The 14,553-nt window shown below is 32.2% G+C and overlaps 2 protein-coding genes across 8 annotated transcripts; both read left to right on the top strand.

Moving 5' to 3' along the window:
• The first annotated feature begins 1,932 nt into the window (after positions 1-1,932).
• Positions 1,933-4,673, top strand: LOC114191946 (uncharacterized). 7 transcript variants are annotated; one of them, XM_028081415.2, is made up of 3 exons: positions 1,955-2,106; positions 2,296-2,444; positions 3,708-4,673. In XM_028081415.2, the coding sequence occupies exon 3, from the start codon at positions 3,708-3,710 to the stop codon at positions 4,464-4,466; it is 759 nt and encodes a 252-aa protein (XP_027937216.1). In that variant the 5' UTR covers positions 1,955-2,106; positions 2,296-2,444; the 3' UTR covers positions 4,467-4,673. The 7 variants fall into 7 exon arrangements, with proteins under 7 accessions (XP_027937213.1, XP_027937220.1, XP_027937216.1 ...); XM_028081413.2 differs by having other exon boundaries at positions 1,956-2,106; positions 3,704-4,673; XM_028081417.2 differs by having other exon boundaries at positions 1,978-2,106; positions 2,316-2,444; positions 3,704-4,673.
• Positions 4,674-8,498: 3,825 nt separating this feature from the next.
• Positions 8,499-13,387, top strand: SDP6 (FAD-dependent oxidoreductase family protein). The gene is made up of 6 exons (XM_028079548.2): positions 8,499-8,985; positions 10,256-10,729; positions 10,847-11,178; positions 11,658-11,818; positions 11,963-12,221; positions 12,925-13,387. Exons 1-6 carry the CDS (start codon positions 8,622-8,624, stop codon positions 13,222-13,224), a joined length of 1,890 nt encoding a protein of 629 aa, XP_027935349.1. The 5' UTR covers positions 8,499-8,621; the 3' UTR covers positions 13,225-13,387.
• The last annotated feature ends 1,166 nt before the right edge of the window (positions 13,388-14,553 follow it).

A 14,553-nucleotide genomic window follows, 5' to 3' on the forward strand; every position in this document is an offset into this window, starting at 1 on the left:
GCTTATACAGTCATCCAAAAATAACCATATAAATCCCTGATGGCAAGTATAGGTATACAAGAAAGGATAATCTATACATCTTAAAATTCCATAGCATCTAACCAAAACACTACCACGGAATATCCAAGCAAAAGATCAACTCCTGTCCAGGAAAGGGGTGTCTTTATCTGGATTCGGCTCTGCTCACACCAACCGTAGGTGATCATTGCAAGGAGAACACACAAGGAAAACAAACATAAACGAGAAGGGTAAGCTAACTGAAATAAGAAAAAATCATGCAGTTCACAGTATAAATACCATTCATAAAACATAGCTCAATTGTATAATTTTAGACTTGATATCCGAATTGTGTAAGCGACATTGGAGCTCTTGGTGGCTTGAACCTGTGAAGATTCCAAAACTCTGCAGAGTTTGGGCACAAGGGGTTATCACCCAACCACTCCTAGGGTAACACCCCTTCGTGTCTAAGACTTTATCAAGTCCTAAGACTAGGACCTCCTGCTACTCCTCACGACATAATCCATTCTGCTCTATCTGAGCGTGAATGATTATTGGAGTTTCAGGATACCAATCAATACGGATTCCTCACGTCCTTACACACACTAACATTCTCTTCTGAATTTCCCTTGAAATTATATTTCAACCACCACTTCTCATAATTCATATTCATCCAATTTCACCATACTCAATATTAGCAACAACATTCCAAACATATAGGAGACTAATTGCACAAAATCACTTTTAAACATATAATTTCACCATTTAAAACAGAACATCAAGCACCCCACTGCAATAGCTTTCGCTCAAGCTAGGCAATCTAGCCCAAGCGAGAGGCTATCTCGCCTGAGCGAGGTTCTAACAATGGCCAAAAATAATATTTGGGCGAACTCTCGCTCAGGCTGAGCTGGTTCGCTTAGACGAGAGTGTCTCTCGCTTAGCTCGCCTAGGCGAGGCTTCGCACAAGAACAGGGGTGGGATCTCTGGTGTTTTTGTTTGGGCGAGAGTCACTTGCCTAGGCGAAAATACCATATTACTCTACTGTTCCCACATGCAGGAGTCCATAATCCATGGCAAAAATCAATCAAGCAATCACACATGCGTTTCAAACATCAATTTAGCACACAATACTTCAATCAAACTCATCAAACATGGTTCACAACTAAAATAATAAGAAAGACAATTAGCTTCCCTTACCTTTGCAATTATCACAAGCAAGAACTCTTTCAACAAGGGGCACCTAAATCTCACAACCTAAGTTATTGAATTGCAAATGTCAAGTGTAAGAACAGGCCTTAACTCAACCCAGAAAGATGGAAGTACCCAAAATTCAAAAATTTGAAAGCAAGGGAGAAATTGAGATTGACTTACGCGTAGGGAGGGGAGGCTCAGCTTGAGGAAGTGGTCCTGAACTAACCTCAAGTATGATTTATGTATATGAAAGAGAATGATTCAGACTTTTGGATGAGAATTCAGACTCTTTTCTAATAGAGAGAAGGCAGAGAAAATAGAGATGGAGAAGAGTGAAGTGTTGTTTATATGAAGTTGGTAACAAAGAGAGAGAGGGTTCATGGGAAAGAAAAAAAACAAAGAGGGGTTCTCACAAATATCACTTAAACAATACTATTTAAGAATTAAATTTATAAATAATCACGTAAAATTGGTAAATGATATAGATTTCTAATGATATCATTCTAATTATCCAATTTTTTCGGTCCTTTAAAATTATTAGCAATTGAATTTTGTTAGACTTAAATTACAGAGTTATAATATTTAAAAAGATGGAAAATAAGTTAAAAAATACGTTATCAATTTTTAAAAAATAGCGTTAAGATAATTCTAAAGTTATTGATTATAAAAGATAATAAAGTTATCATATAAATGATTGGGGGTTGAATTTCACTTTAAAAAGCACTGTTTTCCGATTTATGTTTGTGTCACTATCGGTGTTGCATCGCGTGTGGTGGTGGACGAAGCACACCAACACATAGAAAAGAAAAGACAAGGACCACATCGTAAGTGTAACTTCTAAAGCACTGGCATGACTCTCTCTCCTCCTGCTGTTGCTAATGCTTCCTCACACCTTGGTTTGACTGCTTCCACCGCAGGGTAGGTTCTCTATTTTTTCTTCCCTTTACAGTTTCTTAACAATAATCATAAGCCTCTTTAATTTTTCATTAACCTGCCTAACTCCTATCATCGTCATGGCTCCGTATGGGTGCAAATAAATCAAATCGATCACCTTTTTCCTCTCATTTTTTTTTCACCTTCTTCCTTTAATTAGAGCTGATTTTCCAGCTAGATTACCGATTTTGCAGCAACAAGGTCAACCTTCGTTTCAAATGCTTGTAGGACTTCACATCGATACTCACTTCAAATGCCCTTTGGGGGGGATGGATCTCTTCTGACCATGGTTTTTATATGAAATTCTGGATGTTATCCTAATAGTAAGCTGTTTTTCTTTTTGTCCATGGTCTTCCATGTTGGTAATTGCTGTTTGGATACAAGTCTATTGGCGTTCACGCACCACAACTGTGCATCTGATTAATTTTTGTATCAGTGTATTTGATTGGGCAGAAAAACGCGTGTAGAGAATTATGGGTATTGATTATTTTGTGATTAAGGATTAAAAAAATCATATTTTTTTTAGGTGCAGTATACTTATTGGTTCTTTGATGTTGGTAATTGCATTGTGGTTACACGTCTACAGGCTTTCACGCATCACAAGTGTTCATCTCACATTAATTTTCTTATCGGTGTATTTGATTGGAGAGAAGTGAATCTGTGGGGAGTTATGGGAATTTGTCACTTTGTGATTAAGGATTGAAATGATAAAAAAAATTTGGGGGCGGCGTTACGTTATACTTGTAACTTTGTTTAGCAAATATGATGGAGGGAGGAACAATAGCATGTTAAGGGAGCTTGATTGTTTCCCCTGTTTCCACCTTTATGATTTTGATCTCTGCGTGTAGGTTTCATGTTAGGGTTCTAATGCTCCTTTAATGGTTTCACGTTAGGTTTATTACTGTTTAGTGCAAGTCAGGATAAGTGGAGAAAAAGATTCATTGATAGTTAATGCTACGAGAGTTTGAATATATGATAAATTAGTATTATAGTTTTGTACATGTCTCTTGAAGTTCATATCTCGTTGTTTCTCTTATCTGCTTTCTTTGTCAATTGAGACGGTCTTCTTTTTTGAATGAGTTTAGATGTTATTTTTTATCATTTCTCTAACTTTTCATGTTTTTTTTTTTCTCTTCTTCTATGTTTTCTGCTTGTTTTGGACTTTTCCAGTTCTATTAGAACCATGGTGGTGTAGAGGCTTCTGATTTGGCATGTTTGTTTTGCCTTCTAGACTCCTTTCATAGACAATTCCTTTTTGTTTCGTGGCCAATACATGTATAAAAATCGTCTCTATAATTTGTCAAGTCTGTATCCTCGTTCTTGTTCTGCCACAACCATAACGTCCTCTTTCAGAATGTACATCTAATTGTGTGCATCATCTGTTTCATAGAAATTAGTAGTATGCGTTGACACTCTGGAGGATTTGGATCACAGAATGAAATGTATCAATCTATTGGATGTGTAAATTAAATTTTCCTTATGTACGACGGGCTAATATCTCTGTTCAAATTGTTACTCTCTTGTTTTTACCTAGTTATCTTGTTTTGCACAACAACAATCATGAAATATGTTTTTACCCCAGGAAGATGCGTGATTTCTCCATCATTGATGGTTTTGTGGAGATAAGTGAATGCATGGCTGAGATGACCAAGTACGTGGCAAACGAACCATCCGTTGGGCTTTTCTTTATCCAACAGCATGTCCAAAATGCAGTACCTAATGTCATCAAAGTTAAGAATAATGTTGTTGAGAAATCTCATGAAACAACTTTGCAAACAGAAGATTTGGAGGACTCTGTCACGGTGGTTCGAGCAATGAAAGAGCATGGATTTCCCATAGCTGATAAGATGATTGGAGAGATTAAGAAATCGCTGAAAATTCTAGAAACAAAACAGCCGAAGAGAGGGTTGATTAATCCATTGTCACGTTCTCATTCAGAAAGGGCTAGTTTTAATACTCAAGAGGGAAACAAAAAGGGAAATAACTATTTTTCAAATGTTTTGATGTCAGCAAAACAGAAGGCTAGCAGCTTCAAGTGGCGACAGCATGATGCTAGTGGATCAATAGATTCCATGGATGAAAAACCACAGATTTACCCTAATTTGCCATTGTCAGCCTCATCTGCAAGCATTTCTTCATCTTTTTGGGCTGCCAAAACTGAAGAGTTGCCTGTAGCAAGCCATGGTGAAGATGAGTCTCAACATGAAGACCATGATGCAAGTGATATTAGCATTAATTTATTGTCAGTATCATCAGATAGATATGAAGATTTCAAAGCTTGTAAAGAAGCTAAACTAGAGGAGTGGCTTGATGGAACTGGAACACTTGATGAGAAAAGGTCTTAGCTCGGCTACACTTCAATAAAATGCTTCAGCTCTTAAAGGCTGTTGTGCAATTTCAACCATTTCTAGATATTGTCTATAAATAAAATTATTTTTGTTATGCTGTAGAGTTGTTCTTTAAGGTTTAAATAAGCATGATGCTGTACATGATTTGGTCTGGTATGAATTTTCTTGGGAATTTCAATATTTACTATTTCAACTGAGGTAAAAGGAGCTTCATGAATGGTAAATACTACTAGATTAGTTCAGTGCATAATTCATTGAAGGTTGAGTTTTATAATGGCATGGCTGAGATGCTTCTGTAAAAATAATGGTTGGTTATCAATCTAAAGAGAATGAATAATAGAATGGTGAAGAATATCAGAGAGAGGGCTTTACCTCATTCCTGTATATATATAATAGGGAGAACTTCAAGAAAAGTTGGGAAGGTAGGGTTATTTTTTGTATGAATCATTTTAAAATCAACAAAGTAACATTTTTATCATCATTGTTGTTCTTGCACTTGGGGATAATTATGTTCAATTGCATGGCTATTTTTTTGTTTTGTTTTTGTTTCTCCCTGGTCAAAGTGCCAGTGAGAACTACTGAATTAAACTGCATGTGTTTGACTCTCATTGAGTGAAGTAAAGAAAGATATAGAATCAACACAGCACTACACATGGCCAACAATTTCCTTAATAATATCACTGTATGTTGAGTGCTTTTAGTTTCAAGGAATTAGCAACAGTATAATTGAAATGCATAGCATTTATATTTGTAATGAGTATATAGAAGAAATGGGAAGTCAAAGAGGAAATCATGTAAAAAGGAGCGGTTGATTCTAAAATTCACTACTAGTATGGTAGAAACAAGCATTGCAATGAATCTCAACCTATGTTTTTGTGCTTTCGTACAGTAGCATAAATGAATGTCGAGAATCTTATAAAATTATGTTTTTAATTTCGAGTTCTTGGTGTTCCATGAAAAATGTAGAGGATAATTTATTTTTATTTTATAAATAAATTTGTAATATTTTACAATAAATAGTTTGGATATAAATTTCAAAGAAATTATTTTTTTGAAACTTGTGAAAAATAATTTGATTATTTTAAATTAAAGAATTTTAAATTTTACTCTAAACAGTTTTAATTTTTTTAGTTCTCTCTTTTCTTTATATTTTCTGTTTGACTTAGATATAGATTTAGTGAATATTGAAGTATTGTTTACTCTATAATTTTTTATTGATATTGACAAATTTTTTATGTTAAAAGTGAATCGTAATTTTTTTTAATATATTTTTCAGGTGTCGTTTGAATTTTTTTATTAATAATATTTTTTTATTGATATTAAACACGTTTTTTAAGTCAGTGTGGTTTATTTTTAGTTGACATCACTTGTTTTTTTTTCTCTTTCGACACATAGGTTAAACATATATTATTCATCTTATTTACTTATCTTTATTGTAAAAAATAAAATTGTAACTAAAATATTAATTGTCAGCAATCAAATAAATGAGATAATTTTGGAGTTAGTTGGCTTATTGATTAAGTGCCAAAAGTGTACAAGCAATGCTTGTGTTGCATATATCAATATCACGGATTCAACACCCTTCAATTGAAGGGTACCCTGCCCAAATAAACTGAATACATTGTTGGTTGGTTGAGTATATAGGTCACGAGCCATAAAATCTTCTGGGGAAACTTCTCATTTTTTTTTTTCTAAAATAATTATATGTTTGCGGTAATTCCTTTTATGCCCATTTTACATTATAAATGTAGTATCAAAACTCTTACTACAAATATCTAATACAATAAAAAATAATTATTAATTGTTTTAAATGTAGGACATTTAATTTAATATTGAGATGTTTAGGGATAATGAGATTATCTCACCGGTGATTGTATTAAAAGAAAGTCTATAATAAAATATAAAATCAAACTAAAGTATTTATGTCTTTAACTACTTTACCCTTTAAAAAATAATAATCTAAAGTTGTCCTTCTTAATACAATTTTAATTGAGACATAAAAAAAGAAAAAAGAGTTGTGAATGGTGTAAAAATTTCTTTGAAAAAAAAAAAAGTCAGTTTCATGTCTAAGAAGTATCTTAAAGTTGTCGTCTCTAACGATTTCATTAAATCTCGTAATAATTTAAAAGCATATCCTTTTACATAAATTAAAAGTAAATCGATATATTTCTATAAATTAACTAATGTAGTAAGATATTTATAGTCTCATATTGTGTTGTAATTTAAGGAATCATCATCATGTAATTTATATATATTTTTAATATTTTTTTAATGTAAAATTGTTTTTATGAAACAAAAATATTTATTATTTTATTAATATTGTACATTATTATTTGTATTATGATAAAATTAAATTAAATTTTATTGAAATTATTAAAAATATAAAATATAAATAAATAATTTCTATATTTTTATTATAAATAAATAATTAACATTTTTAAATTATAAAAATTTAGAAAATATAATGATAAAATCATTTATATTAATGAAATTAAAATCGTCAATATACACATATTCAAAATCATTATTATATAATGATCGTAAAACTTAATAATCTCATTCTTTTAAGGATATACTAGCATACAATGTGTGTACGCATTTTTAAATATGCTTGATATTATATTAGTAGGTAATAATAATATAATGTTATTAAGTTAATATATAAAATAAAATTATTTATTAAAAATAAAGTAAAACATATAAAAAATTATGAGAGAATAACTGTTAATAAATAGGAAAAAAAAGAACTAGAGATAAATTATTTTATAAAAAAACTTGTAAAAGTAGCAATTAATTTTTAAAAATTTAATAAATAATTATATTTTAAAGAACAAAATTGATATTTTGAAATATAGACATAAAAGAGAGAATCATCTTATCTTTATATATATATTGTTATAGATAAAGATACCAATATATAGTTATCCTCTTTTATCTTTATATTTATATTTTGTTTTTTCAGTTTTATCTTTAATTATTATTTTAAAAATTAATTATTTTATAAATATTTTATTTTTAGCTGTTATTCTAAAAATATCTTTTGTCTTTAACAATTATTTTAAAAATTTCTTTTATGTACATATTTTATTTTTATAATTTTACATTTAATAAATATTTTAAAAATTAATTACATATTCCTTATTAATATTAACTCAAATTTATATAAAAATTAAAAAAATGCGAACTAGTGGTAATAAAAATAATAAAAATATTATTATTATAATTATAAAAGTAAATATAATTTAAATGTTTTTATAATTTTGTTATAGATAATTTTTGTTTATTGTGTAGTAATTCTTTTATTATAAAGAGTTATTTTAATTTAAATAAATTAAGTTAAAAAAAGTATCAAACAAAAAAAATACTCATGTTTTAAAAAATAATTACTTAGAAGATAATATTAAATAAACAACTACTTTAAAAAAAAGTAAAATAGTAAAAAAGTAGTTATAATTTAAAATTTAAATAAATGATCTTAAAAAAATAAATTTAATAAAATATTTATTTAAGTTAAAAAAAAACTATTATAAAAGATAAAATATATACAGTAAAAAAATCTCTTTATTAATGGCATATATTATAGATAATTTAATATTTGTTTTTTACATATTTTTTATGTGTAAACGAGGGGTGTGATCGTGAAAAATGAGTTTATTGTATTATTTTGAAATTCAAATTTCACAGTGAATATAATTTTACTTTAAAATATATAAAATTAAAATTAATATAAATATTAGTTTAAAGACACTTAGGTTACACTAATTTAAATATTGCACAAATTAATTTTAATGAGCAAATTTGAAGGTTGAGTTATAAATATGATAATAACTATAAATAATAAAATATTGTTAAGAAATAGTTTTAAAAGTAAAAGAATTTGAAAGAAAAAAAAAGTGTTGGTCGCTGACCTGCTAAACTGGGGGAGCATAAAAAATGAGATTGACCATTCCCTATGTTGAAGTTGAAACACAAAAAGAATTGCTGGTGAAGCTTTTGACATTTGTCGCCACGCTGTACTTCAGTTTCTCACTTCCACGATTTCACTTTCAACTCCCTACCAGACCCACTCCAAAAACCGTTTTATTTTTTTCTTAGCCCCGCTTTTCATTGCACCACACGCGCACTCTTCTCTCTCCCTCTCTTCTCACCGCCATGACACGACTCAGGAAACTCGGCACCGTCACTGCCACCGCCATCGCCGCCGCGTACGGCGGGGCTGTCGTGCTGCATGATCCTCTAATATCTGCCAGCGACTACGGAGGTAATTCCCGGCTCGAAGCCCTTCGAAAGAAGGTGCACGAGCCCGGCGCCGTCGTGCCGGCCAGGGAAGCGCAGCAGTCGGCGCTCGCAAGCGCCAGCAAGTCTAATCCGCTCGATGTTCTTGTCATCGGGGGCGGAGCTACCGGTTCCGGCGCTGCTCTCGACGCCGTAACCCGAGGACTCCGTGTCGGGCTGGTGGAGCGGGAGGATTTCGCTGCCGGAACTTCGTCTCGGTCCACAAAGCTCCTTCATGGAGGTACATTGCTGCGAATGGATTATGATTTGTTGATTTTGTGTCACTGATGCTTTATTAGTGATAGATATAATTCTCGTTACTTTTCTGTTAAATGAATTTGCATTAATGAATGCAATCGTTGTTCGGAATCGAGAACCTTCGGTTTTAAGGAACGTTTTGAACTACAGTCGCGGCGTGGCGTGACTTGTTGGAATATCTGACGGTGTGGCTTGTTGCAATATCTGACGTTCCAGGAAATTGTGGAAAGATGTAGCGATGCTTTCACTGATATTAGTTGCTGTTGAGTTAAGCCTTGACGTCACGGTGGTGTTGCAGAACCTTTTTTGACCTTTCTCGGTTGAACGTAGTTTATTTTTTTTGTCTATTTTTTGATTATCATTTGGTTGTGTTTTTTTAGGTGTAATAATGTGTGTGAATAATGTATGTCGATGATTCTGATTTTGAGAAAGCATTTTTTTTATAAAGAAGATGATAAAAATGAACATAAGCACATGGAACAACATCAATCTGTTTGAACTGGGTATATTCCAGGTTGGATATTGGCGTCATGATTCCTTATAAGTATTCAAGGCTTTTGCTTCCTCATATTCCTTTGCTTTGAGTAAATCAAGCACGAGTCTACCTAACAACCTAAGCTTTAAAGAGTTGGTAGTGGTATTGGAGCTTCTATAGCCAAATGATTTTCATTCTTCTAATCAAAGTTGAATTTCTGTAGATATATAAAACCATTTGTTAACCCTTCACCCAACATTTAAACTTTTAGAGGAGTTGATTGTTAGAATTTCACTTTTCCTCTGGCCTCCGATTGCACCTTGTCAAAGCGAGGTTTTCGTGTTTAAGCACTTGTTTTTCCCTTCTTGTTGAGATCAAGAAGCATGTGGGGGCTAAGACCCTTGAAGATGGGGAAAGAAAGGAAGAGAATGCATAATTCCTCATCAAATTTCTTCTTAATCAAGTTGTCTACTGCCTACTAGTGTTTTGATTAATGTCCGCCAATGTTTAATTAATTTATATATATAATATTTATTCTAATGTAAAAATGAAAAAAAAAGAAGATAAAATAGGAAATCTTAAAACCATTTTGATCAGGATAAAATAATATTTTTGCATTTATCGATTTGTGCATAAAAAAACCTCTGACAGACAGATAAAGATGAATGAGAGGAGTACTTTTTTATGTTTTATTAAATTAAGGACTGTTTTACTTTTTAAGATTAAATTTTCTAAACACTTGAGCTAAATCTAATCTGTCAGTGTTTTTGTGAATTAGGTGTTCGGTACCTGGAGAAAGCTGTCTTTAACCTTGACTATGGGCAATTCAAGTTAGTGCTTCATGCACTTGAAGAACGGAAACAGGTTATTGACAATGCACCACACCTATGTCATGCATTGCCATGCATGACTCCATGTTTTAGCTGGTTTGAAGTAGTGTACTACTGGATCGGCTTGAAAATGTATGATTTGGTCGCAGGAAGACAACTGTTGCACATATCAAGATATTATTCTACAGAAGAGTCTGTTGATCTCTTTCCCACTCTGGCAAGGAAGGTAAATGATAGAACTCTAAGGGGCACCGTTGTTTATTATGATGGGCAGATGAATGATGCACGGCTTAACGTTGGATTGGCTTGCACTGCTGCTTTAGCTGGTGCAGCAGTGCTGAACCATGCTGAAGTTGTATCCTTACTGAAGGATGATGATGGAAAACGGATAATTGGTGCACGGATTCGAGACAGTTTAACTGGTAAACGTCCTTTTTTAATTGGGACATGTCTTAATATGTTAGTTTTAAGAATAAAAATTAAATATTAGTTATGTATAGCTTAATAGTTATTTTTTTATTTTATTTTACATGCTGCAGGCAATGAGTTTGATACATATGCAAAAGTAGTTGTGAATGCGAGTGGACCATTTTGTGACTCTATAAGGAAAATGGCCAACAAAAATGCACAGCAAATGATTTCTCCCAGCAGTGGGGTGCACATTATACTCCCTGATTATTATTCTCCTGAAGGAATGGGCTTAATTGTCCCTAAAACTAAGGATGGACGTGTTGTTTTTATGTTGCCGTGGCTGGGAAGAACAGTTGCTGGAACTACAGATTCTAATACTGGCATTACTTTTCTTCCAGAACCACACGAAGATGAAATACAATTTATATTGGATGCCATCTCCGGTTACCTTAGTGTTAAAGTATGCTATACTTTCCAATATAGATGACTATTTTAACTCCTTATTATTCTCTGAATTGGTGTGGACAGAACACATTGATGTGATGCTTGACTGACAAAGTTCATACCAAACAGGAAAAAGGATTTGGCTGGTGTTATTGTGTTTTTCCTCTCTCTTATTTCTGATTTAGGTTCAGAATTAAGAAATCTCATGGATATTGCTTGTTCCGAATATGTTGGATTGTCTTAGCAAAAAACGAAAAAGAAAAGGAGAATGCGTTTCATCATTTATATGTTTGTTTAATTATTAAATAATTTAACCTGTTTATTGTGGGAACCCCCTCCCTCTTCTTTTATTGTTATCTAGGTTTGTGTTTGTAATTCTTGATCAAATGATGTTAGTGAGTATCCACTTGATCTACATTTTTTTTCTTCGAAAGAATTAATAATTGTTTTTTCCATACCTCACTGTTTGGTAATGGGGAATGAATAACGTTGTAGGTACGCCGCAGTGATGTTCTTTCTGCTTGGAGCGGCATTCGCCCCTTAGCAATGGACCCAACGGCCAAAAATACCGAGAGTATCTCAAGGGATCATGTTGTATGCGAGGATTACCCTGGTTTGGTCACCATCACTGGTGGCAAGTGGACTACCTACCGGAGGTAATTATTTAACCTGCGGCTAAAGTTTCTAAGTTGAAGTTTTTTCAAATGTTGTTTCGCTAACCAAGTATGTAACTAATTGTTGCCTTTGTCTCTCAGCATTCCAGCAACATTGTTATTATTCTGATGAAAATGTGTTTTCAGTATGGCAGAAGATGCTGTTAATGCTGCTATTAAGTCTGGAAAGCTTTCCCCCACCAGTGAATGTGTGACTCACAATCTCCGTCTTGTTGGGGGTGAAGGGTGGGAGCGTTCATCTTTTACAGTTCTTGCTCAACAGTATACACGCATGAAAAGTTCATACAGTGGTAAAGTTGTTCGTGGGGTAATGGATTCTGCTGCTGCAAGACACTTGTCTCATGCATATGGAACATTGGCTGAGCGTGTGGCTGCCATTGCTCAGGTTAGCTTGCATTAATGTATATTCCTTGTTGTCAATTTCATTCAGCAACAAACATATACAAAAAGCATCGTAATGAAAAATGGAATAATAGTAACAGATCTCGTATGATGATAATTATGCATTTTCTAACAAAATAGGTCTTTTTTTTTTTCAATTCTGGGTTACTTTTGAACGAACAAATTATATAATGGGGTTGCTTGACCAGTTATTTATAAATTAGGGTCATCTCGGAGTGATTCTTGGCCATGTACAAAAGGATTTCTTCCTGAATCATGAGAGAAGCATATTAGTTAGGAGTGATTACGATTTTGTTTTTTCTAGACTCAAAAAAGTCGCTATGAATCCTAAGGACATTAAGATGAAGTCGGTAGAAGTCTTGACGACTTCCTTTTTATCGATTCATAATAGCGACTACCCATTTCCACACAAATCGCTGTTATTCTTGATGGTATCTGTTTAGATGTCGGTCTGGGTCCAACTGACCTTACCCAATTTTATAATTTTTTAGTCAACCAACTTTCTTTTGTAATTTCTGAAAAAATTGATCCAAATCTGAAAATTAACCAACAAAATAAGGATCTGTGCTATGATGGTAATATTTGTCTATCAAGAAGCTTCATGCACATGTTATAATACTTCTTCTATGTTCTGTGTTTCACAAGTGGTGAAGTTAAACTGATTCTCTGTATTTTTTTTCTTTAAGAATGAAAGTTTAGGTAAACGACTTGCCCACGGTTACCCTTATCTGGAGGCAGAAGTGGCCTACTGTGCTCGTAATGAGTATTGTGAATCTGCCATTGATTTCATTGCAAGGAGGACTCGTCTTGCTTTCCTTGAAACTGATGCAGCACAAAAAGCCTTGCCTCGTGTGATTGAGATCTTGGCAAAGGAGCACAAGTGGAACGATGCAAAGCAGAAGGAAGAGTTGGAGAAGGCTACAGAATTTTTGAAGACTTTTAAATCCTCCAGAAATGCTAAGTTCCATGATGGAAAACACTGTTAGCTTTCTACTTCTGCCAAAGTCATCGATCAAATTAAGGAATCAAGGCCTTTAGTTTACTTTTACCAATCATCTTTGTATTTTGGTTTTTGATATTTATTTCTTCTTTTGATATTGTGGGTTATACAGAATACAATTCACTTAACTGAAGCAGTTTCGGTCTAAAGTTGACGTTTTATTGAAACTAAATGAAATGAATAAATTTTCTCTGTTTTCTATTTGAATAAATGTTATCTTTTTAATAAAATAATTCCACTTCTTCTGTACAATTACCGAAGCCGGACTTCTACTATAAGGAAAATGACGGCGATAGCAATATTAAGGAAAGAAAATTTTATATAGTTTAGAAAATTTAAACACATTGAATATCAATTGCTTTAGTTTTATTTCTCTTTAACTAGTTTGATTGAATAATACAATTTAAATTTATTAATTTGAATAAAGTATTAAAAAATGGTGTTTATCATTAGAAAAAAAAAACATTGATGTTAATAATGAGAATTCTAACTAATACGGACTAAGGACTAAGAAATATAGTAGTTTACATTGATAAAATACAATATCCAAGATGTTATTTGAAAAATAATCACAATTAGTTATAGTTTACGAAAAAACCTAGACTAACATGAATTGAAAAACCTCCACCAATAATATAAGAAAAAAAAACGAAAAATAATTAGATATATTTTCAAAAGTTAAAAGAAACTTTTGAAAAATAAACCTATTATTACTTGATTTTAAATTTGGTAGATAATTATGATAGGGTGAAAAAAAATAAATTACACGACCATGAAAGATCTATCTAAGAAACCACTTGTACTAGCCTCCATTGAATAAACTTTTATAAAAAAGCTCCCCCACTTAACATTTTCAAATAACTAATATTAATTTCAAAAGTTAATTTTAACTTTTAAGAGAAAATGTTGACTCATTATTTTTTCTCATTATTTTCTCTTCCTGTTTAACAAGTTTATTCATTTGAAATTTAAACAAATACCACGTAAACACTTTTGTATAAGTTGTTTCCTTGAAAATAAAATAAGATTAAATTTTGTTCACATAATTAAAAGTTTGTTTCACAATTTTTTTCGAAAACAAGATAAAAGAAAGATATCTTGGATAGAAATATGACACCTTAAAAGACATCAGAGGAAGTCAAAGTTAGAAGATATCTACACTAATAAAGGCTTAAGATTTTGAATCAAGGAATCAAACTAGTCCATTAACTTAAGGATTCAAAGCCTTAAGATTTTCATTTAAGGCTTTTTTGTATGAATTTTGAAAAACAAGTATAATAAAATTAGTGACAAAGTTGATCATAAAGAAGAATGT

Source organism: Vigna unguiculata, chromosome 7, assembly GCF_037176805.1.
Source record: "Vigna unguiculata cultivar grain cowpea cultivar isolate G323 ecotype 2 chromosome 7, ASM3717680v1, whole genome shotgun sequence".
NCBI classification, from domain to species: domain Eukaryota; kingdom Viridiplantae; phylum Streptophyta; class Magnoliopsida; order Fabales; family Fabaceae; genus Vigna; species Vigna unguiculata.